Genomic DNA, 24,739 nt, shown 5'->3' with positions numbered 1-24,739 from the left:
AGACCATGCTCTTTGTTAGCACTGGATTAACCAAAGAGGTGGACTTAATATTTGGCTGTATATTTATGTTTGGTAATTAAAGTAGGTCAACTGTGAGCCTCGATGCTACATGTGCTAATATGCCATCTTAAATGTAGCAGAACAATATCTTTTTCAAATCTTTATTTAACATGATAAGAGTGTTATGAGGGATATTTAGCTTCTATTTCTCATATAAGTGCCCACATAACAAAATGAAACAGAAGTTGATGGCAATTATTTAACCATATGCTGGAAACCTGAAGAGACTAAGTATAATTTAAATATATTATGATTATTCTTAAACTATACTTACTTGCAGGTGGTCAAAGTAACAGAGAAGTTACAAAAGTCTTAGTTTACAAATAGTGGTATAGTATGTGTTGCTAGTACCAGTGGCAAAACAAGTACTGTTGGGGAGAGTGCTATTTTTTATTTCTTATTACTTCATTTTTTTTTCTTTTGAAATTTTGCATCCAGGAAACTGCCTCTGTGGCCTTTCCCATGCTACATCACTGCTTACAATTCCATAATTTTCAAATTGAGTGAGAGAAATAAAATATAATAACAATATATAAAATATTGTACAATGTTGAAATATAAACTCACAGAATCAATTGAAAAAAGCATGCTTCTTTAGCTAATCATTAAAAAAGTGATATAATAAACTGAAATTCACAAGATATCAAAGCAGGTTCTATCCTGTAGTAAAATAAATCTACTTTGTCAGTAGCTTGTCATGGAAGCATTCATTGTATCCACCATTTAGGAGAACTTATTAATAATGGCTTCTAATTTAAGCATAAGGTCAACAATTTTTAAAGGAAAATGGTTATTGGTACCATCGACCACAGTACTTACACTATATTTTTTATTGACCTCAGAAGGGTAAAAGGCTAAGTGGGCCTTGGTAGGATTTGAACTCAGAACATTTTTAAAATATCACAAAGCATTTTTACTGATATTCTAATGATTCTGCCAGCTCACTACTTTAGAATTCCTTCATCATAAATTGCAAGTGATGGAGATATGTGTATAGTCTATTCCTTCTCTCAATCTTCATGTTTTGTATGTTCAATGTCTACTGATATAATTTACAATTAAATGTTAAAATAATGTCATTTATTTTAAAGCACTTTTAAGAATAATAACAGAACATTTACTAATAGTGTGACTATATTGAGAGTAGACTTAAACTTTTTGCAACAATCAAGTTGAGTAGATGAACATACCAATAGGTAAAACTTCAAGACTCAGTCAATTTGATCTTTACAATAAAGACATTTAACTATAGCTATCCTTTGCCAAGTTTCTAACAATGAAATATTGTTAATTTGATATAATTATGCATATTTCATTCAGTTCTCTTAACAAAACCAATTTATATGGATGATAGGTGTATATCATCATATTTAACACATTTGTGCATTCAAACATGAAACTGGAAAGAAACTGGAGAGAAATTCCCTTTATAGATATTGGGCTATGAATGATGTTATTGAATTGCAGGACATGTGTTTCTGCCATCATTATGCTTCATCCATTATTCACAGCTCATTATCAACTACCACTCTTATATTTAAACAGCATTTATAGTATACTAAAGAATGGACAATCAGAAGTTAGAGGATGGTAGTGGCTCTGGGTGCAATGTAACCAAATGGTTAAGAAGTTCACTTTGCAACTACTGGGTCCTGGGTTTGATCCACTGGGTGGCATCTTGGGCAAATGCCATTTTTTATAGCCTTGGATTGACCCATACTTTTTGAGTGAAATTGGGTAGACAGAAATTTATAAAAACCCACTGGGTGGATTGTACGTGTAATTTAGAATGTACAGCTTTGTTAATACTGTGCCTTGCTGATTCTGACTGAGAATTACATCTAAGGTTCATATGTCTGTGGAATACTCAGCCACTTACACATTAATTCAGTAGGTTATATAACTGAGTCCTTAACTTTGAATGGTGAAGATTCACCATCACCACAAAGTCAATTTCTCTGTGGCTGAGTGCATGGATTCTCAGTTCTTTACTCCCATGAATTGAAGAGAAAGTGACTTATGTTGCTTTTGTATTTTATTGTTCATTGTTGTCAATAAATAATGTTTTGCAAGCATTCTGTTCAATTTCATAATGTCAGATGTTCAAATACAAATCTTATAAGTTATATCAACATGTATTCAATTGTTGAAAAACATGGAGGGAATATAAGACACTAAAGAATAATAATGAGAGTGCATGAACCATGACCTCCCACTAAGCTGTAACCATGAGGATTTTGTAGGTAACAGCATGGTAACTGGGTAAACCAGAGGTAATAAGGCAAGCACTCTTCTACATCCGCAATTATTTTTTAAACCCTTTTGTTCCTATATTTCTGTGAAAATATACTGCCTTTCTATTTCAAAAAATTTAAAAATATACGAAAGAATTTGATAGAATAATTTTGCTGTTATAAAGCTGGTGTTTGGAACAGAACAGGTAATTTTGATGGAACAATTATATTACTTTAAAATAAGAAGTTTGTCATAGCATCACAGGTAGTGTCAGAGAGGTTGGAATCAAAAGAATGAATTTCATAGTAACCCTTTGAAATATTTTCCCCTCAGTATGAAGTAATTTCAATCCTATTAATATTCCACCATCATGTAATGCAGGCAAGGCTGAACCAGAATAAGTTTACATGGGTTCATACAAAACGGCTGTTAAATTTTATTTTTTTTAGAATGAGAACTGATTAAATATTTGTGCTACAAACAATGGAAAAATTTACCATGTTTTTGTCATGAACATTTTTCTCTCAGGTACCTTTGCAAAAACATTTAAAAACACAATGAATTTAATTTAGCTCATAATCTGCTTGTTAGAAACAAAGTACCTTGCTTGAATTTAGTTTAGCTCATAATTGCTTGTTAAAAACAAAGTACCTTATTTGTCAGATTTGAACAGAGTCCCTCCACTTCTTCTACATCATTTAATGTTATCATTTTTCTGACTTGGCAAACGAAGTACTAAGTTGTTAGCAAGCAGACAACTTTTAATTTCAACTAGCAAGAGACACCTAACATTTATCATCCACCTTAGCCTCAACATATTCTTCTATATTACCCTCTTCTATCTAATCCTATCAAACCTGCAAATCTCTCACTATTATGTGGTTATCACTATGTTACAAGTGAACCTGGTTGAGACCAACCTGCCTAAGACTGCTCCTAGTTCTATGATACAACTTCCCTGTTCTACAGGGATCTCAATAAAAATCTATAAAATTTTCATGTCAAATCAAATTTGAAACATCAACTTAATAAGGATAAATATATTTTAGTAAATCCTTCATCATTTTTAGAATCAAAATAAAGGCAGTGTACGGTAAGAAAAGAGTTAACAATGCACTCTGCTCTGTTCTAATTCATTAGCTAAATGTTTCTAGTTGTATTAAAAAACACTTTTTCAGTTCTTACATTGTCCTTTTCCAAGCCATGGCTCTATTCTCAACTTTACAATTTTATGTTTTCTTTAAATTAAAATCAAATTTTTACAGAAACCATGCTTCTTCTAAATACACAAACTATTGCATAAAAAAACTGACAAAAATGTTTTCTCAGATAATAATAATTTTAATTATTGAAAAACACAAAAGTATTTCAGTCACAAAACACAATTGTCGATTGCTCATAACATGAAAATAATGACAAATGTCTGTGCAATCAGACTAAATAAGAAAATTATTCCAAAGTAAATTTGTGAATTATACCACATTGAAGAATGTTCTGGGTAAAAAAAAAAAATGTTTATTGAAAAGATCAAATTTTTTTAAAAATATTACAAATTAGTGATATTTGTTAACCTGTGTGCGAATATTATTTTTGAAAACTTTTCAACCATGTAATGCATCTGATTGCAAATGATAAAACATTGTTTTAGAAAGTCAAAAACAGTAGCACAATAGGGTGATTTATAATTTCCTTTGACATATTGCAAAATATTCTCAAATCACATAAGTTTTATATATATAAATATGGCTTTTATCTAGTTTCCATGAAGTTTCATGACATTTTATTATATTACCGATCTTACAGGAATTCCTGTATAGTGTCATGAAGTAGTAATTTGGACATTTTTTTCTTTCAGCAAAGTATATTGTTTAATGGTTTGTGTACCATGACTTTGTGATTATCAAACTATTGTCCTTTCTCAACATTTCTTGATAGATATCATGATTTTTTCTTATTTGTGTGCACAGGTTTATGACGAGTTAAACTCTGATTATCAGCATATGCTTTACCACAAATATCACAACTGTATGGTCTCTCACCTGTATGACCACGTATGTGAAGTGTTAAATGACCTCTCTGAGTGAATGTTTTACCACAGATATCACAGTGAAATGGTTTTTCACCAGTGTGAACTCGTACATGTTGAGTTAAATGACCATTTTGAGAGAATGTTTTACCACAGGTGTTGCAATGGAATGGTTTTTCACCAGTATGAGTGCGTATATGTCTAGTTAATCTACTACTGGTAGAGAACGTTTTTGCACAAATATCACAGTGGTATGGCTTATCTCCCGTGTGAACTTGTATATGACTAGTTAAACTGTTGCATCCAGAGAAGGTCTTCCCACATATATTACAATGGTATGGTTTTTCCCCAGTGTGAATACGTTTGTGATTCGTCATGTTACCTCTCCCAGAGAAGGTTTTCCCACAGATGTCACAGCGGTGTGGCTTTTCTCTGGTGTGAACAGATTTGTGAACACTTAAATAAGAGCTTCGAGAAAATGTTTTACCACAAACACCACATTGATATGGTTTCTCTCCTGTGTGAATACGTATGTGACGAGTTAAACTATCAACCTGTGAGAATGCTTTCCCACAAATATCACAACGGTGTGGTTTCTCTCCTGAGTGAGTATATTTGTGTCTACTCAAATGACCAAATTGAGTGAACCTTCTCCCACAAATATCACAGTGATATGGCTTCTCATCAGTATGAATACGTCTATGATTCGTCAAAGTACTGCTGTCATTGAAAGCTCTGTCACAGATATCACAGCGGTATGATTTCTTGCTTCTGTGTATACGTTTGTGTCTAGTCAAATAAGATTTCCGAGAGAATATTTTACCACAGATTAAGCATTCAAAATCACTCTGATCCGACTGAATACCCTTAGAGAATGAACGGCTCTTAGCACTTGTTTTGTTACACATTTTGGAATATTTAAGTTTTATGCTTGTAAGAAGTACATTATATTGTGAGAATGTCTTCTTATGAATGTCAAAATGATAAGCTTTTTTCTCTGTATCTACACACTCCTGATTAGATACCTCACTAGATTCAGGCTGTGTTTCATCACAGGCCTGACTCTCCTCCAGTTTGTCTTCCATGATTTTCTTTCAAATATTCTAAAAAAATTTTTGTTTAATTTCAATGTGTAATGAAGAAAATGAAATTCTCTGAAACGTTTCAATAAATAATTACAATGTTATTTTCTCATACAGAAAAAAATGTAACATTTGACAAAGTCTATAGAAGTCTTGATTGTAAAGAAACAGTTTCAAGATATTGCATTGGAGTAGTTTCTCTCACTAGAATTCAATCTTGAAATTTAAAATCAGCAACTACAATGACTCCAGTCCTCGAGATGCACACAGATCTGGAAGACACTGTACACAAACCAAGGAAATTTTCATGTTCCATATCTCTGTTGCAGCCTTAATTTAAAATTCACAGTAACTTAATCAAGGTTTTAAAAAACAGTTAACTGTGTACTGGATGCTGTCAGTCTGTTTTCAAAATCTTACAGATACATGTTTTTGATATATTTCGAATCAGCAATTACTATGTGAATGTCACCATACACCCTGAAATAAAGTATATAAGACAGAAAAGTCAATGAAAAGTTTACTAACAGGTTATTAGATAAATTTAATTTTCTTTTCAAGTCTAGAAGGAGCAGTACTCCTGGCCTTTGCAAGCTTTTCAAAACTGATACTGTAAACATTTTACCTAACAGAGTATTGTAGTTCGCTTGAAGCATTGTGTATTGTTTGTAAAGAATAAAAAGTTTAGAATGGTATAACAATGCACTATAGAACAAAAAATGGAACTCCAGCAAATAAGATCTGAAGAAGGAATTGTAATTCCGAAATATCATCGGACTATAGATAACCAAGTTACAACAGGTATATAGTCCATTTTTTGTTCTATAGTGCATTGTTATACCATTCTAAACTTTTTATTTTACCTAACCCTTTTGATATCAACCTGCTTCAAACTGTTACTGGCTCTATGACACAAATTCCATGTTTTAAAGTGATTTACATTAAAATCTTCAATCAAAATTTCATGTTAATTCATGTTTCAAACACTAACTAGATTAATAATGCCAAGTTATTTAACTAAATACTTCAATATTTTCTAAAATAAATTCCAACAAAGGCAGTGTATTTCCACAGAAATATAGTAAAAAAAGTTAGTGTTGCAAGTCAATGGACTGCGAAAAAGACGGGATCAGAGGGACAACTTTCTGGGGTTAGATCTGGGTATAATGATGAGTGCAGTGCCTGAGGAGTTTGTACAAAACATGGGCAATGGGAGGTGAGAGACGTAAGTTGGGAGAGTCTGAGTGGAAATGACATGTGACCAGCCACTGCAGGACTTGTACAGCAAGCAGAGAAATACAACAGCCTACCTGTGGGCTAGAGACTGAAGAATATCTGTGAGAGATTTTGCATCGATCAGGTGACTCAACTTTGGATGCATTCTCGCTTATCTGAATGTGCAGAAGCAGCACAGTTTTAAATGGGAAAGGAGCACTACACTGTGAATTTCACTGGTTACTGATATCTGTTCAATTTACAAAAGTAAGAAGAACTGGTTTCTTAACACGATTTTTCTTGGTTTCATTAATACCATCTTAAATTGGTTGAGATTCAGTTGCCACATTATTAAATAATTGGACATGTTCCAGCCTTATTATGACCTCGTTAAGTCATAAGAAGACTGAAACATTTTACATACTGCTGATATTCCTGTGCTATTTATTGTCTGAGCATTTCTACTTTTCTACCTCAATCAGTGTAGAACCATGTGAAACTCAGCATGGAAAGCGGACATAAATTGATGTTGATGATTATGACTACATTATTTTAAATACTATAAATTACAGCCAAATTTCCCTCAGATTTGTCTTGAAGAGGGTTTATACATTGTATAATATAGTTATACACACACACATATATACATAAAATGTCCAAGACAACAACATGCAATTTGATTATTTCGTTGCAGTTAACCTATAAGATTCAAACTTTGCTAGAGTGAATTAAGTACATTAAACATAAAACAAACTATTGCTTACACACAAGCACAGACACTTCGTCCAAAATATTTCAGGACTGACTACAAAATGAATTGATAAAAATGAGATTTAGCTGACAAAGATTTAACAATGGAGAACATTGTAGCAATATGATATAATTAATAATAAATGTTTCGATGCTACTATACTTAGTGGTAAATAGCTGCTAAAATCGAATATCACTGATGTTTAACTTTTAAATAGAGATTAAACATAAATGTAAAATAACACATCACCATTAATACATATTGTGGGTTGTTACTGTTACAAGAGACGTTTGCACTAGTAATACTAAAAATCATATTAAATAATTAGTCAGTGACAACAGACCAACTTACTATTTCTTTCTGACTTCCTCCACCATTTGCTATGTCAATATTGAGAGAAATACAAATGAACAAGATTATTCTGTAAACTATGATGTATAATTGTACAGAAATTTAATACTAATGTGTAATTTCTGCTAAACTCTTCCATGTCTTTCACTATCTGCCCTCAAAATTATTCAGCATTTAAATTACTAAATATTTATCTGCTTGGCTACTCTTAATATAGACCAGATATCATCTTAACTGTGACCCTCACATCAAACACATCTCTTTGACATTTCATTTGTTGACAGCGAGTGCATACATAAGAAACAAATCTACATACACATATTATTATTATGAATTTGCAAAAAAAGCTAATTGATTTGCTTACAAATTTTCAGAATGAAAACGTTTCATACTAACATTTTTATTTATTTGCTCTCAAATATTGTTTTGGATTTCTGTGTCTTAAACATTAGAAATTACAATTTGGCAATAAAAATTTCTCCAAAATTCCATTTCATCCCTATCAGTTTTGGAGAATGTAACCAGCAATAAGATGTTCATGTGTGACTTATGAAATTTTTTTTCTGACTCATCATGGGAGGAAACAATTTTGCAAAAAAGCAATTGTTACAAATTCAATTTTTAATTTCTTTTTGCCCATGAAACTGCCACATATTTCATTCTTTATGATGTTTATAAAACTAATGACAACTGATGTGTTAAATGTTAAATACATTTACCTATTCATACAAACAATTTTTAATCCCAACCCATAATATATATAGCCCAATAAACTTTTATATACTGAGACATATGTGTAATATATACCATCATCATCATCATCATTAACATCTGTGTTCCATGCTGGCATGGACTGGATGGTTTGGCAGGATCTGACAGGTCCAAGGACTGCATCGTGCCCCAATATCTGCTTTGGTTTGACTTCTATGGCTAGATGCTTTTTCATGCCACCAACACTAGTAAGGTCACCATGCAACTTGCAGGACTACAAATCTCAAGAGAGGTGGCTTTATGCTAGGAGATGAAGTGGATGGAGAGATTAAAGTTTGAGAGAAGTGGGGAGAGCAAAGCAGAACAGGTTTCTTACTGTAGAGGAGCTACATGGTTACTCATGTTTAAGAAGAGAGGGTGGTGTGATTGAGGTAGAGCTGGGATGAGATGAAAATAGTAGTGATGTGGAGTCTGGGGGGACCTAGGTACAAGGTGAGAAGGGATAAAAGAACCAGGAGAGTGAGTGGGTCGAGGCTGCAAGAGTGTATAAGAGAATCAGCGATGGGAAATGGGTGAGGAGATGGATATAATGAAAAACAAGCGTTAAGCGGAAAGTAGGAGAGGAAGGTAAAAGTAAGTGACAACTGGAGATTGGAGAGGAAAGTGTGCCAAAGGAGAAATCTAAAGATTTCAACCAACACTATAAGCAATAAACAGATGACCTAACAACGTATTTTGTCTATGTAAATACATCTTCGCGGACAGAAAAAGTGGCATCAGCAAAACTAGTTTTAACCATGGGTAATACAATATTACTTGGGGCTTCAGTAAATAGAGTTGGCAGCCAGCTTGTTTAATTTATGGTTGCGTTAAAAAGTTAAGATGAAAACATGGAAGAATCTTTATTTACATTTTATATGAACAAGATTTATGAGATAGTAAGATGAAAATATACATATTCAGCAATGTACTAGAGAAGATAGTTTCAATGTACAACAATAAATAACTTTTCTATTATTATTATTTTTTATCTATTAATGCTATTTTTTAAGTATTGAATTATTGAATCGCGAAGCACACTTGTATGCGACAGTGAGCGCGTGCGTAAGAATGTATGTATAACGGCATTTTGCTTATCTTTTAACTTACCAATTTCCATTCATGAAATAATGAAATTAATCCGTCTACTTAGATTAACAAGCAAGGAGGTTTTTAAACATTACCTTTTCCAAATATTTTACCACTATTAATATTCATCTTGTAAAAAAATAAATACGTGGTAATATTTTCCATTATAGCCATAAACTGAAAATACCGAAGCCAGAATAAGAGAATACAGGACAAATGCCATTAAATTTTTCTGACGAAAAAACAAAACAAAAAACCCTCAAATATATATAAAATTGTATTGAAACAAGGAGTGCATTGTTTGATCAAATTTAGTAATGACTTCACTATTTAAATATATCTTATCTAGTTAAATTACTATTTTATACAATTAAATCATTTAGACTTTAAAAAAATTATATATCCATATTGTTTTATTTTATTATTAGAAAATTTAATGACGTTCATCTTTGTATTGCACTGTGTTATTCTGACATGTTTCTATTTGGATTTTCTTTAGAGTTTACCTTTATAATAATGAAGAACCACCTAATACGATCAACAATTACAGCCAAATTTCCCTCAGATTTCCGTCTTGAAGAGGGTTTATACATTGTATAATGTAATTACACACACATATATAATATCCAAGACAACAACATACAATTTGTCTAATCCCAATGTCCACCGATTATTTTATATTTCGTTGTAGTTAACCTATAAGATTCAAACTTTGCTAAAGTGAATTAAGTACATTAAACATAAAACTATTGCTTACACACAAGCACAGAGACTTCGTCCAAAATATTTCATGACTGACTACAAAATGAATTGATAAAAATGAGATTTAGCTGGCGAAGATTTAACAATGGAGAACATTGTAGCAATATGACATAATTTATAACGAAAACTTCAATGCTACTATACTTAGTGGTGGTAAATAGCTGCTAAAATCGAATATTACTGATGTTTAACTTTTAAATAGAGATTAAACATAAATGTAAAATAACACATCACCATTAATACATATTGTAGGTTGTTACTGTTACAAGAGACGTTTGCACTAGTAATACTAAAAATCATATTAAATAATTAGTCAGAGACAACAGATCAACTTACTATTTCTTTCTGACTTTCTTCACTATTTGTATATGAATATCGAGAGAAAAACAGATCTGTGGGCAATTAAAATATATGAGAAGCTTCTTCTATTCTCAACTTCATGATCACACTGAAGAATCCAAATGATACTAATACAAAATTAATTAATATATTTAGCATCAGCCGCACTTTCGTAAACTCACTTAAGCATAATCGAGCAGGTAGGAAGTAGAGGAAACAGAAAGTAAAAAAAAAAAAAATTGTGAGATCAATAATGAACGAATCTAAAAATACGAAATAACAAATAAATAAATAAATTAGTGAAAATTGTTAAACAATTAAATTAATCAAATTGATAAGCTCCATTTCTATTCTCCCCCCCCCCCCACATCTCTATCTGATAATATTAGGGGATTGTTAAGGGACAATACCTAGCACTACTGGTGAAAGGACTAAAATCATAGGATCTTTCTGATTTGACTGGCAACACTTATCATTTATGTTTTATGTAGTGTTTTTGGTACCTAAACACTTTCAAACTTCGTATACTTGTATATTTTGTGTTATAGAACAGATAAAAATTTTTGTAGAGAAACTTAAAATATGTCTAGTTCACGCTACATATGAAACCAATGGTATTTCTCTAAAATGTTACTTTACATATACAAAAAAATGTACAGGGAACATCTATCTATCTATCTAGATAGATAGATAGATAGACAGACAGACAGACAGATAGATAAATAGACAGATAAAGATAGATATGGCCGGTCTAATAATTATCAATGAGGGACACTCAGCAAGCTACTCACCAGGTCAAAAATACTTTAATCATATGAAGGTTACATAGCTGTTAAGAAGTCTCAAGTTAACTTGCCAAAAATATAATTATATCTTCAGCAAGTTGACTTCGGATTAGCTACTCATCAGGCCATTAACTTAAGATTCCTTAATGACAATGTAACCTTCATATGATTAAAGTGTCTTTGGCCTTATGAGTAGCTAGCTGAGTGTACCTTGTTGAGTAATCATTACATCAGAGGATCCACTAGCTTGGAAACATATGTAACTTGAATTTTACCTGCTCCACTCACTTAATTTGGATTTTTATTTGCATTTATAGCGACTCAAGTTGCTAGCTGAGCAATAAAAAAGATTCTTTTTAGCTTATTAAACTTTGATATAAGAAAAGCATACAACCCTCACCAATAAATTGTTATTGTTTTGGATGTTGTTTTCTTATACCTACCATGGATTGCTTGAAGCTTACTAACTTCCTACACTTAGATCCTTGGATCTTATATAAATATATATATATAAATGAACCAAGAGAAAACTAACATATAATCAGATGTAATGTACAAATATGTATAAGGTAGTTTGTGGTTGGAAATTGTAGGGGAGTGAGACCATAGCAAAACATGGGACAAAGTGGTAAAGATTGATCTTAAAAGTTGAACCTCATGAAGGAGATAACAACGAACCCTTATGAGAGATAACATGATGCTGTAAAAGATTCATCCTTTAATGTAGGAGTGGAAAAATAGTCATCAAAATGGTGGTGGTGGTGGTGGTGGCAATGGAGATTGGGTTGTATGATATATTTACAATAGGTCTTTTATCCATTACATTTCTGTTAAGTCTCATCTCTCATTCTTTTATCCTCGCCACCATACCATACCATTGTATAAAAGGAAAGGCATTTGATCTATTAATATTCAATCCATCACTCATCACCTGTTATCATTCTCCCTCTTTCCACCATTATCTATCATTCCACTCACTTTTATAACCCCTCTAACAGTCTATTTCTCTTCCATAATCCATCTATCACTCTATCTCCCCTCCATTACTCTGCATTTCTTCACTCCTCTATCACTCTGCCTCTCTTCCATCACCCATCTATCACTCAATTTCTTTTGATAGAGTGATATCAAAATAAATAAATAAATAGATCTTTTCCAATGTTAATTGATAATATAATGTAATAATATAATGATGTAATAATAATGTAATAATAATTATACAGTATATGGATTGTGAGTACAGGTTTTTATTTTATTTGGTAAAGATATTTTTTACATAACAGGCATTTCCTGTACCCCCTCACTCCTGCTCCCTCTGCCTCATTCATTCCTACCTACCTTGTATCTTAAGGATCCACCATTTTTTATCACTTTCCAGCTCCATCTGATCACTCCCACCCTCTCTTCTAAAATATAAGTAGGCATTCAGTTCCTCTACATCAAGAAGCCTGTTCTGCTCTAGCCATTTTTTAAAAAATACTGTACTCCTCGTCTTCTAGCATAAAGTCGTTCCATTAGGGTTTGTAATCTTATAAGTTGCATGGCAACCTCACTAGTGCTGGTGGCATTAAAAAAGCACAATGCAGTCCTTGGCCCCATAAGATCCTATCAAATCATTCAACCCATGCTAACATGAAACATGGATGCTAGATGATGATGATGATGTCTCATAGACATAAGGTCTTTAGTCAATAATTTACTTTATTAATACCTACAGCCTTGACTGAGTACTTAATCATAGCATGTACCTTTAGATATCAACCCACTTGAGACCACCTTAGTTCTGTGATACAAATCTTCTGTTTTAAAGCAATCTAAATTAAAATCTCCAGTCAAAACCTCATGTTAATTTGTGTCAAACACTACTACCTTAATAATAAAGTTATTTTATAAAATCCGTCATTATTTTCAAAAGAAAAATGGTAATAAAAGACTTAACTTACATTCTCACCCTACATTTAACATTTCAAATTTACATTCATCCTTAACTTTAACTATTTAAGTATTACATTATTGTACTACTAGTTATAGAGAAACTGTTCAAGTAATTTATACAATGATATGGTGAATTCACAGCATAAGCTTACTCTGGCAGGGCTCTTAATGAGAAAATGTTGAACACAATGAGAAGTAGAGAAGGAATATTCTAAAATAATTAAAATTGTGATAGAAGAAAATCAAAACCGAGTTCAACCTTGTAAGAGACACAACAACATTACTGCCAGTAGTAATTCATTTGCAATGTCTCTTATCAAGTTAGTTCACTATGTTGATATTTAATCAATCCTTATCTTTTATACATTTTATTCTAGGTTACTTGGTGACATGACTAAAGATACTCATAAAAAAAATACCCTAACAACAAAAGAATGACATTATCAACATTTATGACATTGTTTATCTAATTGTGATTAGATTACTATAGAACATTTGATAAGCAATTGCAAATACTTTGTATATGGATGGGAAATGTAAGAATGAGATGGAGATGTGTTTTGTGAAATATGTAATGGAAAAAGTCATAGAACTGACAACTGTGAGGAACATGTAGCTAATGTCCAGTGTTTAGGTGGTGAGAGGTATTGCAGAGGATGAGTAGATATATTGGATAAACTGAGGAAGCAGTGGTATGGAGCTTAATGGAGTACAAGCTATTTTGTAGCAGCAGATGAAGGTGTGAAATTAATTATTAAAGTCTTTCAAATTATGCACAGTATTATCAGCAAAATCAAAACTGGAAATAGTCAGTACATAATTCAATTTACAACTAGGAGTTAACCATGGTTCCCTCCTCAGCTCTCTCCTTTTCACTGAAACTGTACTCCAGGTGAAAGCATTTTTATAAGCTGGTGTAGTTATTAAAAAATTTATTTATCGGCAGCAAGACAAAACATACATACATCAGGTCTCTACTGAGTGCCTTAGAGTGGCATTGATTAAAACCCATCAAAAAAGAGGGACAAGAATTAAAAAAGCTTGGAGGTCAATATGGTAAAGATATAAAAATTAATGTAGTAGTCTATAACAGAGAGCACACAAGTCAATTGATATTTTAGAATTGAATTAATATATTTCTAATTTAGACACAAAGCCAGCACTTTTGAAGCAAGTGACTCAGGTGGTATCATCAACACTAATAAGTACTTTATTTTATGGGTCCAGTACGGATGAAAGGCAAAGTTAACCCTAGAAATATTTGAACTCAAAATATAACAAGATGGAAGAAATATCAGAAGATATTCTTCCAACATGCTAGCAATTCTGCCATCTTGGGAATTGATTTCATATGTAAGAATACAATACTGTTTATACAGTGCAATGAGTATAAATAAAATGGTAGAGTAGTACATACTCAACTATTACAGGTCAAATGAGATGGTCTAGAAAGAAGTAACTACAGAGGCATTGACTTGATGAACCAAGTTATGAAAATGATAGAAAGCATTAAAGCCCAGCAAATTAACAAGAGAATCAACGTAGATTAATTGCTGTTTAGGTTTTTGTTAAGATAAAGGATCACTAATATCTTCTTTTTAGACAACTACAGAAGATCTTTCCTAAGACTAAACCATTATACTTAACATTTGTTGACTTTGAAAAGGTCTTTAACAAAGTACCATGCTTTATAGTTTGGTGGCTGCTAAAAAACTGAGTGGAGAAGAATAGTTGTGGGTGCTGTGCAAGCTATGTTAGAACGGTGAAAGTTACCAACAAGTTTAGCAAAGAATTTAATTGACCAACAGAACTTGGTTCTTGTTTCACTCCTGTTAATTACAGTTCTCTAAGCAACAGCAAAAGAACTAAAGACTGGTCAACAATGAGAATTTTTGTATACCAAAAACATAGTTCATATAGCTGGATTAATCAAAAACATAGAGAAAAAAATCCCCAAAAACGGAATCGTGCCTAAAATCAAAAAGTCTGAAAGTAATCATTGCAAAGATAAAGAATCTCAGTAAGAAAGAATACAGAACTCAATTCTGTCTGGAAAGTAGCTATGATCAATATGAATAAAAAGAAGAGAAATGACTGTGGCTAAGAAGTTTGCTCCCAAACCATGTAGTTTCAAGTTTAGTCCCACCATATTGTACTTTGGGCAACTGTCTTCTGCTATATAGCCTCAGGCTAATCAAATCCTTGTGAGTGGATTTGTAGACAGAAATTGTAAGAGGCCTGTTACATATGTTACTTTTATATGCTTCATTCAGAGGCTGTGGCCATAGTGGAGCTATTGGTTTGGACACCAAAGAGATTATCTCCTTGAACAAAAGGCAGATTGTTTGGTGTTTGTGTAATATTGAACAAAACGTAGACATTAAATGAGGAGGATGTCTGGAAGCTGGAAAAAAATGAAGCAATCATATCTGCTGTATGTGTAATGTTAGTATATATACATATGAAATGACTAAGCATAGATGAAATGAAAGATGCAAAATGGGTATAAAAGGAATCGACTGTAATGTGCAAAGGAAAAGACTATGTTGGTATAAACATGCTATCTCTGTGTTAAAACAATGAGGTAGGCTGAAAGTAATGCGAGAAGTGGTGAAGGCTGATCTAAGGAAGCCGAAATTCACTCTAACAAAAACATTAGGTATATGTGTTTTTTTTTTTTACATGTTTTTCTATAGTAGCATGGGTTGGATGAATCTATTACTGAGGAAATGATTTCCTGCTGGATGCCCTTACTGTTACTAACCCCTACCTGTGTTTCAAGTAAGGGATCTCTTATTCCATAGGTCTTAAAAGGCAAAATACAGACAATTTGTTGACAACATCATTTCTAGGATGTGACTTTTGTAGAGCACAAATGTAAACCAGTACACACACGTGTGTATGATATAAGTGTCATAAATTTCTTTGTATTAATTAGAATAACTCAAACATAAAATAGAATTCCTCCCTTATTTTTTGTTTCTGTTTTTTCTTACACTGTCAGTAGGATCTGAATTTAAGCAAGTTAATCAAAGTATTATTCTTGTTTTGTTTGTTCTTTTCTGAATGACTGAAAGAACAACAAAGGAAAGTCAGTTGAGTTTGGAATGCTTGTACCACCTACCTAATAAATCTCCACTACACATACACGTGTATATAGATGTGTGTGTGTGTGTGTGTGTGTGTGTGTGTGTGTGTGTGTGTGTGTGTACAATAAGTTGTGTTATTACTCATTCATTTTTAAGACAGTGAACTGACAGAATTGATAGTGCATCAGACAAAGTGCTTAGTGGTATTTCTTCCAGCAATTTACATTCTGAGTTCAAATTTTGCCAAGGTTAACTTTGCTTTTTATCCTTTTGTGGTTAATAAAATAAGTGTTGAATTAATGTTTTTTTCTTTCTTCCTCTTTTTCTTGTTTTTCTTTCTTTGTTCATGTTTGTGTTTTCTTCAGTTTTGGATTTGTATTTTAATGTGGTTTAATATCAAATATATTTTATATTATATATGTATCATATACATATGTATTATATATGTAATTATTATTTTTGTTGGTAATAAAAAACTGTCATAACGATAAAAAACATATTAGCGGGTTTAGAATTAGTATACACAACTGCTGATGACAATTCCTATGAGAATCAGAGCACATATACAGCTGTTACTTACTTCTATCCACTGACATAGAACACAGGCTTGTTTACTATCATCATAACAGAGTACTGGTTAAGTTCTCATGTACATTATAGCAATGAAACTAATCACTGTTAACACGCTAATAGCACTGTACAATACTTTTTTTTATTATTATGCAGACTAAAATCTTTGCTGCCTTTATGAAATTGGGTGTGCTAAACATGAATCTGCAGTTAGATTTTCTCTATCACCCACCAATTTTTAGCAAATGGCAATTAAATACTTCAACTTATATATTCTAATTAAATAAACTTTGTAGGGACTGTTCTTGAAGTTTTAATATATCAGGATGTTTATATTTTTAGTATATTAGTTTAAATCTTGTTTAAAAATCTTAGTTTGAAAACTTATGAATAGTAAAAAGTATCTGCAAATTGGAACACTCAATCTAAGAACACTTAGGGAAAAAAAGAAACGTCTGGAGATGGCTAACGACTTTAACAAATGCAAACTAAACATCCTTGGAGTACTTGAACACAAGATAGTGCATGAAGAAGACCCTACTCTCATTGAATGACTTGAAGGCTGTTGTGTGGTCCTGAGGCTCCCTCCAAACCATTGGAACACCAAATGGCAACTGCTTTTGTGTTCCATTAAGCCATCTTCACAGCAAACTTGAACAGTTTTTACAACATATGAGAGGTACCCATTTCTTGTCTTGGTCTCTAACTTCGTCTTTGAAGTACAGCCGGTAAAGTTTTTTGGTACGAGTAGTGAGACTTCGCTGATGTTCTTTAATCACATAATTTTCCGCAAAACTTATCTGGAGAATTTTTGCAAGCCTTTTAGGCATATTAGAGTTATTAAATGAATATTTAGTTATCTGAAAAGTCCTGTAAAAGGAAATTTTTAGAGCATTTACATAAAAAATTAAAAAAATTGATAGGATTACTAAAAAGTAAAAGTAGTAATTTTCATTAAAACGGCGAGTGATACGGTAAAACGGAGTTCGTTTTCTGATTCTACACACAAAACTACCTCAAGAAATGACTTTCTCAACTTTGCGTTTTACTGCCATACAGTTGTAGTGTACTTCACTTTCTCTGTTATATATACATAAATACGGACGTAGTAGATAACAGCAAGCCACCACTCTGATTGGTTGGTATTGGTGCAGTTTGTCTCTTGTTCTATTGCGTGCCAAGATGCAACCCTACCAATCGGAATGGTGGACACAACAGGGTCCAAAGGTGCGGCCAAAGGCTCAGCAAAGTCCCTGATTAGCGGCTGTTTTGACAATGGTGAAAGAAAGACGTAGCTTATCAGCTAACACCACAATCACGCACATCTTTCTCTGATCTGGCCCGACATTCGCACGGACATTTGCAAAATGGTGAACCAGTGCCAGCTTCACGACCAACCGCTATTTCTCCTTTTCACTACAGATATTTCATCCTTTATTGTCTATTTTGTCTTACACAAAATGACTGGTGGGGGGGCTCTGTAGCGTACTTCTCTCTCTCTGTTATATATACATAAATACAGACGTAGTAGACAACAGCAAGCCTTCGACCGCACCTTTGGACCCTGTTGTGTCCACCACTCTGATTGGTTGGTATTGGCGCAGTTTGTCTCTTGCTCGGAGTGGTGGACACAACAGGGTGCAAAGGTGCGGCCGAAGGCTAGCTGCTATTTACTATGTCCGTATTTTTGTATATATAACAGAGAGAGAGAAGTACACATTGTAATTTAAAGCCTAATACATATTGTAGGATCTCACATATTTAACAGTGAGTACTGATATATAGTGAAGGCGCATGGCTCAGTGGTAAGAGCGTCGAGCTTACGATCGTGAGGTTGCGAGTTCGAATCCCGGACCGGGCTGCGTGTTGTATTCTTGAGCAAGACACTTTATTTCACGTTGCTCCAGTTCATTCAGCTGTAGAAATGAGTTGCGACGTCACAGGTGCCAAGCTGTATCGGCCTTTGCTTTTCCCTTGGATAACACTGGTGGCGTGGAGAGGGGAAGCCAGTATGCATGGGCGACTGCTGGTCTTCCATAAACAACCTTGCCCGGACTTATGCTTGGGAGGGTGACTTTCTACGTGCAATCCCATGGTCATTCATGACCGAAGGGGGTCTCAGCACTGATATATATAGAAGTAGAAAGAATGTAATGGCACTGAATGAAATCCCTCAAGACAGCGTTATGCATGCTAAAATCAAATACAACACATATAGACATTATATATGCAGTTAATAGACAGAAACTCCCTCTAGGGGATGGTGATTCAAATATAAAAGAAAGACTCCAATAAGATCAACTCTTGACATTTTGGGAAAATAATGATACAGATAGAAGTGGATCTGGTCTTTAAAACTCACTGGTGCATGTTTCTATCTCATGAAACTTCCACAGCAAATTCTATTCTATTGAACTGTTAAAACTTAGAAGAGATCAGTCTACCACTAACGTAAAACGGTAGACCTTTTACGAAAGTACGGCTGGTGGTTTGTTATATTAATTAAGAGTACATAAAGACGAAAGACTAAGTTGATCACGGCTAGATTTGATTTCAGGACATAAAGAACCCAGAAAAATACCTCAAGATACTTTTTCTGGCGTTCTAACGATTCTACCATTCCATCACCTCTATATGGAACAATATAATTCAAGTCATTTTACGAAAGTACAGCTGTTGATTTGTTATCAAAAAAGTTCATTGTTATCAAAAAAGTTCATTGAACTAACATGTGAAAAGTATGTTGTGTTTATTAATATCCGCAGCTCCGTTCACCTCATAATACTGTTACTTGAGTGAAAAAAATAAAAAAGAAACAAAGTAAGTTGATCTGTTGTTGGTTGCTAACGATGTTATTGTTGTTTTCATCCCAAATTATCTCCGACTGAACAAACCTATGATGTAAAGCATTCCAACCCTGACCATCCCGTCTTTTTATGTTTATTTCGGATTACATTGTCTCATGTGTCATTTCCTTTAAGACAGTAGTTGTGATTCGAGTGAAGGCGGCTGTTATTTCAAGCAGATCGGGTGACTACGTTGAGACTCCCCAATGTTTCGAGTAAAAATGTCTCTACTGTAACAACTCGCTATATGTATTACTTTTTAAAAATTAAGCGTCAGTGATGTTCAGTTAAAACAGTATTTACAGCTACTATTCACGGTGACATTAAATTGTCTATTATTAATTATGACATATTGCTACAATGCTTTCCATAATTCTTTTCTTTCTTTGTCACCTGAGTCTCATTTCAAACAATTCATTTTGTAGTGAAATTATATTTGGGATATCCATTTTTTTCCTACATAGTCTTTAAGAGTGTATATGTATAAATATAAAAATTTATCTTGCATTCAGCCTGTTTAATCATATTCAGTTCTTTTTTTATTGGAACCCCCCCCCCCCCCCCCAAAAAAAAACTATCAGTTTATATCATTTAGCACTCTCGATGAAGTGTTCCAGTATGTTATGTCATTAGACTTCATTCAATATTTCCCTGACCGTCCCTCCACCGCATCAAAAACCCAATACTTAAGATATTACTCTCCTCAGGACTACCTTTTATCGTAGTTTGATCACAAACCCTTGGTGTGCAGTACTTGTTGTGGTCACTTGGTTTCGTCGGGATTATTATCTTACCTAAATCGCAGTAGCTGTTAGCGGTTGCTCAGAGACATCTACGTCTTGACGCATCAATGTAAACATCATGTAAAGAGTAAGAAAAATGATTACGTAGTGTTGTAACTTTTTTTAAAAGTTAATTTGACGTTATTACATGTTTTGTTGTTTTCCTTGTAAGAATCATCCCTGATGTCCCACTAAAATGATTCTTGTTCTCTTTCTATAGCTGTATAATCCATTATAATCTCCTTTCTAGTCCCCATCCTTACATCACATTATCCATATTACATTGTCTTTCCTATATAGATATGGTTTTTTTTAATATATATATTTCTTTGGTACACAATGTGTTTCTAGTCAAGTCCCATCACTGATAACATTGATGTTGACTTTCTCATTGACCTTTCTACCTTATATTCTTTATTTCAGAATTTGTGATGACACTGAGATGATAATTGCTAACTCAAGATATATCAAGAAATATGTCACATTTTGACAACGGAAGACTGACCTTATCGATAACACAACTGTTCTTAACAGCTTTATTGGAGTTGCTGTGAAATTTAAATTAGGTTATAAACAGTAATAGAGACATGAAAATTCAGTTGATTTATGTGTAATGTCATTCATATCTGAGTATATCTTGAGAACTGAAGTCAGTTTACTTGCTGAATTTTAGTTCCAAGATTGAAATCTTGGAAGAGAAACTCTTAAATAAAATATCTTGAAACTGTTCCTTTATGTCTGAAACATTTTCAGACTTTGTCAAATATCACTTTTCACTCTATGAAAAAATGCATTATAATACGGTATTTGCTGAGAAATTTTAAAAGTTTATTATTCTGCATTAAGTATTTGAAAATAACAGAATATTTTACAATATTTATAGAAGAATTATGGAGAATAAACTGTGTGAGAGTCAAGTTTGTGAGCAAACACATCCTGAACCTAGTGACCTACCTAAACAGACATGTGTAAATAAACAAAAGGAACCATATCGTTCAAACATCATTAAAAAGACATTCACACAATCTAATGCTTTATTTAAGCAAAAGTTACTTCATACAAGCTCAAAGCTTAAATATTTTAAAATTTATAGTAAAACAATTACTAAAAACAACTCTTTGTCTTTGCATAAGAATGTTCGGCAAGAAAAGAAAATTTACCAATGCATAATTTGTGGTAAAACTTTCTCTGACAGTGGTAATTTGACCAAGCATAAACGTATTCATACTGGTGAAAAACCATACCACTGTGATATTTGTGGGAGAGCATTCTCTCAGCAAGCTCATTTGACTAAACACAAATATATTCACTCAGGTGAGAAACCATATCACTGTGATATCTGTGGAAAAACATTTTCACAAAATGGTGAATTGACTGTTCACAAACGTATTCACACAGGAGAGAAACCGTATCAGTGTGGTATTTGTGCTAAAACATTTTCCCGAAGTTCTGATTTAAATAGACACAAGTACATTCATTCAAGCGAAAAACCATATCACTGTGATGTCTGTGGGAAAACATTCTCACAAAGAGGAAGCATGGTTAAACACAAGCGTACTCACACCGGTGAGAAACCATACCATTGTGATATCTGTGGAAAAACATTCTCTGTATGTAATAATTTGACTAGTCACAAACAAGTTCACACAGGAGAAAAACCATTCTGTTGTTATGTCTGTGGGAAAACATTATCTGGTAATAGTGCATTAACTAGACACATACGCATGCATACTGGTGACAATCCATACCACTGTGATATCTGTGGTAAAAGATTCTCTGAGAGTAATAGCTTAACTATACACATACGCATGCACACTGGTGAGAAGCCATATCATTGTGGTATCTGTGGGAAAACGTTCTCTCAAAACGGTCATTTAACCCAACATGTACGTATTCACACAGGCGAGAATCCATTTCACTGTGATATTTGTGGTAAAACATTTTCTCAAAAAGGGCATTTAACACTTCATGTACGTGTTCATACAGGTGTGAGACCATACACTTGTGATATTTGTGGTAAATCATATGCTGATAATCAGAATTTAAATCGTCACAAACCTGTTCATACAGGTGTCAAACCATATCATTGTGATATCTGTGGTAAAACTTATTCTGAAAGTAGGAGTTTAACTAAACATAAACAAAAATCCCATGAAAGTCTGCCCATAGAACAATAAAATGGCTTGGGAGAATTTGCTTCATGAAGCCACCTGGGTATCTGGTGTAGCCATCTGGTTCGCCAGTCCTCAGTCAAATCGTCCAACCCATGCTAGCATGGAAGTCGGACGTTAAACGATGATGAATACAAGGAAATTTTGTCAAATGGAAAATGGATGAAAGTTTATATAATGTTTTTATTTAACCCTTCTGTAATAATACACTGTCTTTGTTTCAATTAATTTTGAAACATACAAATAATTTTGTAAAACAACTTATTATTAAGCTCATTTGTGGAGCATAAATTAATGTGAAATTTTAGTGGAAGATTTTAATTTAGATCACTTTAAACAAAGAAGTGTTCATCATAGAACCAGAGGCAGTCTCAGATGGATTGGTGTCAAAATATTTGAAAATATTTTTAACATTTCAACAAAAATTATATATCACACTGTTGTAATATTTTCCATTTCTAACATTATGAAACAATCTGTTTTGTCCTATATCAACCAGCTGACTTACATGATTGAGAAAGGGTTCAATAAAATTATTTACACACAGTAAGATTATTCAAACACAGAAATCTAACTGATTTCTAATGCTTTCATACTGCAATATCTTTTTTCCTTTCCTTTCAGACAAACATAAACTGCAGATTTACTTTAACCTTTTACCAGAACATTCTACAAGTAGTGGATGTAGATTTATCTAGTAGAAAGTTAGTGTCAGAGTTGTTATAATTTACAATTAATCTTTATACCTATTGCTCTCCCATCACACTCTTATGAAGTTCCCTGCCCTCGATCCACTGTCTGTATCCTCTCTTGTATCTTGAGATACTCTAGCATCCCACCACTACCACCTCTATCTTCTTTTTACTACTCTCACCCTTATATAATGAAAGGTAGCCTTATATCTCCTCTATAGCGAGACACCTGAGCTTATCCTTCCACCACACTTTAGCTTTAACATCTGGCATAAAACCACCACTCTTCTTTTCTCTCTCAAATACTACCTTATCAAGGAGGATTTTCCCTTCCTGTTCATTTTTTGTCTTGCAAGTTATTTGGTGACCTCACTAGTTCTGGTGGTATGAAAAAGGCATGCAGTACACTCTTCAGGTAGTTAGCATTAGAAAGGCCATTCAGCCATGGAATTCATGCTAAAGCTGACAATGGAGCTTTGATACAAAATCATCAGATTCTGTCAAACTGCCCAATTTATGTCAGTATGGAAAATGAACATTAAATAATGATAAATATGTGATTCTCTTCGCTGATTTATTCAGAATAACCTTAGTACCTAGTTACCTTAATAGAATGACCTTAATATCTGGTTACATGTGCTTTTCTCACAATTTTAATGCTATGAACAGTTGACTGTGACATCAGAGAAAGTGAAACTAGGGAATTGTTATGATAACTACTGTTTAATCTTGGGACCTTGTAAGGTGGCCAGCTCACAGAATTGTTACTGCGCTGGGCAAAATGCTTAGTGGCATTTCCTCCATCTTTACTTTCTGAGTTCAAATTCTGCCAAGGTCGATTTTGTTTTCATCTTTTTGGAGTTGATAAAATAAGTACCAGTTGAGTACTGAGGTCAATATAATTAACTTACTCCCTCCCCCAAAATTGCTGGTCTTGTGGCAAAAATTTGAAACCAATTTTGGGACCTCATAGCTTTTCATGTAACAGTAGGTTGATGTTTTTTTTTTGTTTTTTTTTTTTCAAAGAAATATTTATGAGAAGAACTACTGGAAACATATTTCCTTTACTTGAGAGTTATTTTTGAAATCTATTTTATCAGAACAATTTAATTAATTTAAATGTTATCATGTAAAGGGCAGAGTAGTGAAATCACACAAATTTCACAAACCTTCAAATTCTTTCTAATCTGTAAGAAGTTTAACCTATGG

At 33.2% G+C, this 24,739-nt stretch overlaps 3 protein-coding genes and 1 long non-coding RNA gene across 10 annotated transcripts in view; 1 reads left to right on the top strand and 3 right to left on the bottom strand.

Annotated features, from left to right (window-relative positions):
• The window catches only part of LOC128248341 (uncharacterized), a 29,170-nt gene extending 18,375 nt beyond the window's left edge, over positions 1 to 10,795 (bottom strand). Inside the window, exon 1 of the mRNA XM_089355847.1 lies at positions 10,658 to 10,795. The gene's annotated coding sequence lies outside the window, so the exon portion shown is untranslated. The remainder of the gene's footprint in view (positions 1 to 10,657) is intronic.
• The window catches only part of LOC106881327 (uncharacterized), a 34,753-nt gene extending 11,346 nt beyond the window's left edge, over positions 1 to 23,407 (top strand). For 2 of the 4 annotated variants that reach the window (XM_089355851.1, XM_089355852.1), the window contains exon 3: positions 21,091 to 23,407. In XM_089355851.1, the coding sequence (XP_089211977.1) occupies positions 21,558 to 22,844 (1,287 nt within the window). In that variant the 5' untranslated portion in view covers positions 21,091 to 21,557 and the 3' untranslated portion in view covers positions 22,845 to 23,407. Of the gene's footprint in view, positions 1 to 18,189; positions 19,860 to 19,936; positions 20,203 to 21,090 lie in introns of those variants that run through there. The other 2 variants (XM_014931673.3, XM_089355853.1) reach the window with 2 other exon arrangements.
• Positions 3,616 to 10,795, bottom strand: LOC106881324 (uncharacterized). Of its 4 annotated transcripts, none has more exons than XM_089355861.1 (3): positions 10,658 to 10,795; positions 8,528 to 9,736; positions 3,616 to 5,883 (listed from the first exon to the last, which is right to left on the bottom strand). In XM_089355861.1, the coding sequence occupies exon 3, from the start codon at positions 5,404 to 5,406 to the stop codon at positions 4,234 to 4,236; it is 1,173 nt and encodes a 390-aa protein (XP_089211987.1). In that variant the 5' UTR covers positions 5,407 to 5,883; positions 8,528 to 9,736; positions 10,658 to 10,795; the 3' UTR covers positions 3,616 to 4,233. The 4 variants fall into 4 exon arrangements, with proteins under 4 accessions (XP_089211987.1, XP_089211988.1, XP_014787155.2 ...); XM_089355862.1 differs by having other exon boundaries at positions 8,528 to 8,734; XM_014931669.3 differs by lacking the exon at positions 8,528 to 9,736.
• On the bottom strand, positions 12,690 to 19,512 carry LOC149134621 (uncharacterized). Its single transcript, XR_016242741.1, has 2 exons — positions 19,402 to 19,512; positions 12,690 to 17,909 (listed from the first exon to the last, which is right to left on the bottom strand). It is a non-coding gene; the product is annotated as an uncharacterized LOC149134621 (long non-coding RNA).
• Positions 23,408 to 24,739: the final 1,332 nt, after the last annotated feature.

The sequence above is a fragment of the Octopus bimaculoides genome, chromosome 7, assembly GCF_046866305.1.
Source record: "Octopus bimaculoides isolate indiv1 chromosome 7, ASM4686630v1, whole genome shotgun sequence".
NCBI classification, from domain to species: Eukaryota; Metazoa; Mollusca; class Cephalopoda; order Octopoda; family Octopodidae; genus Octopus; species Octopus bimaculoides.
The sequence above is the reverse complement of the archived record's forward strand: the minus strand, read 5'-3'. Positions and strand labels throughout refer to the sequence as shown.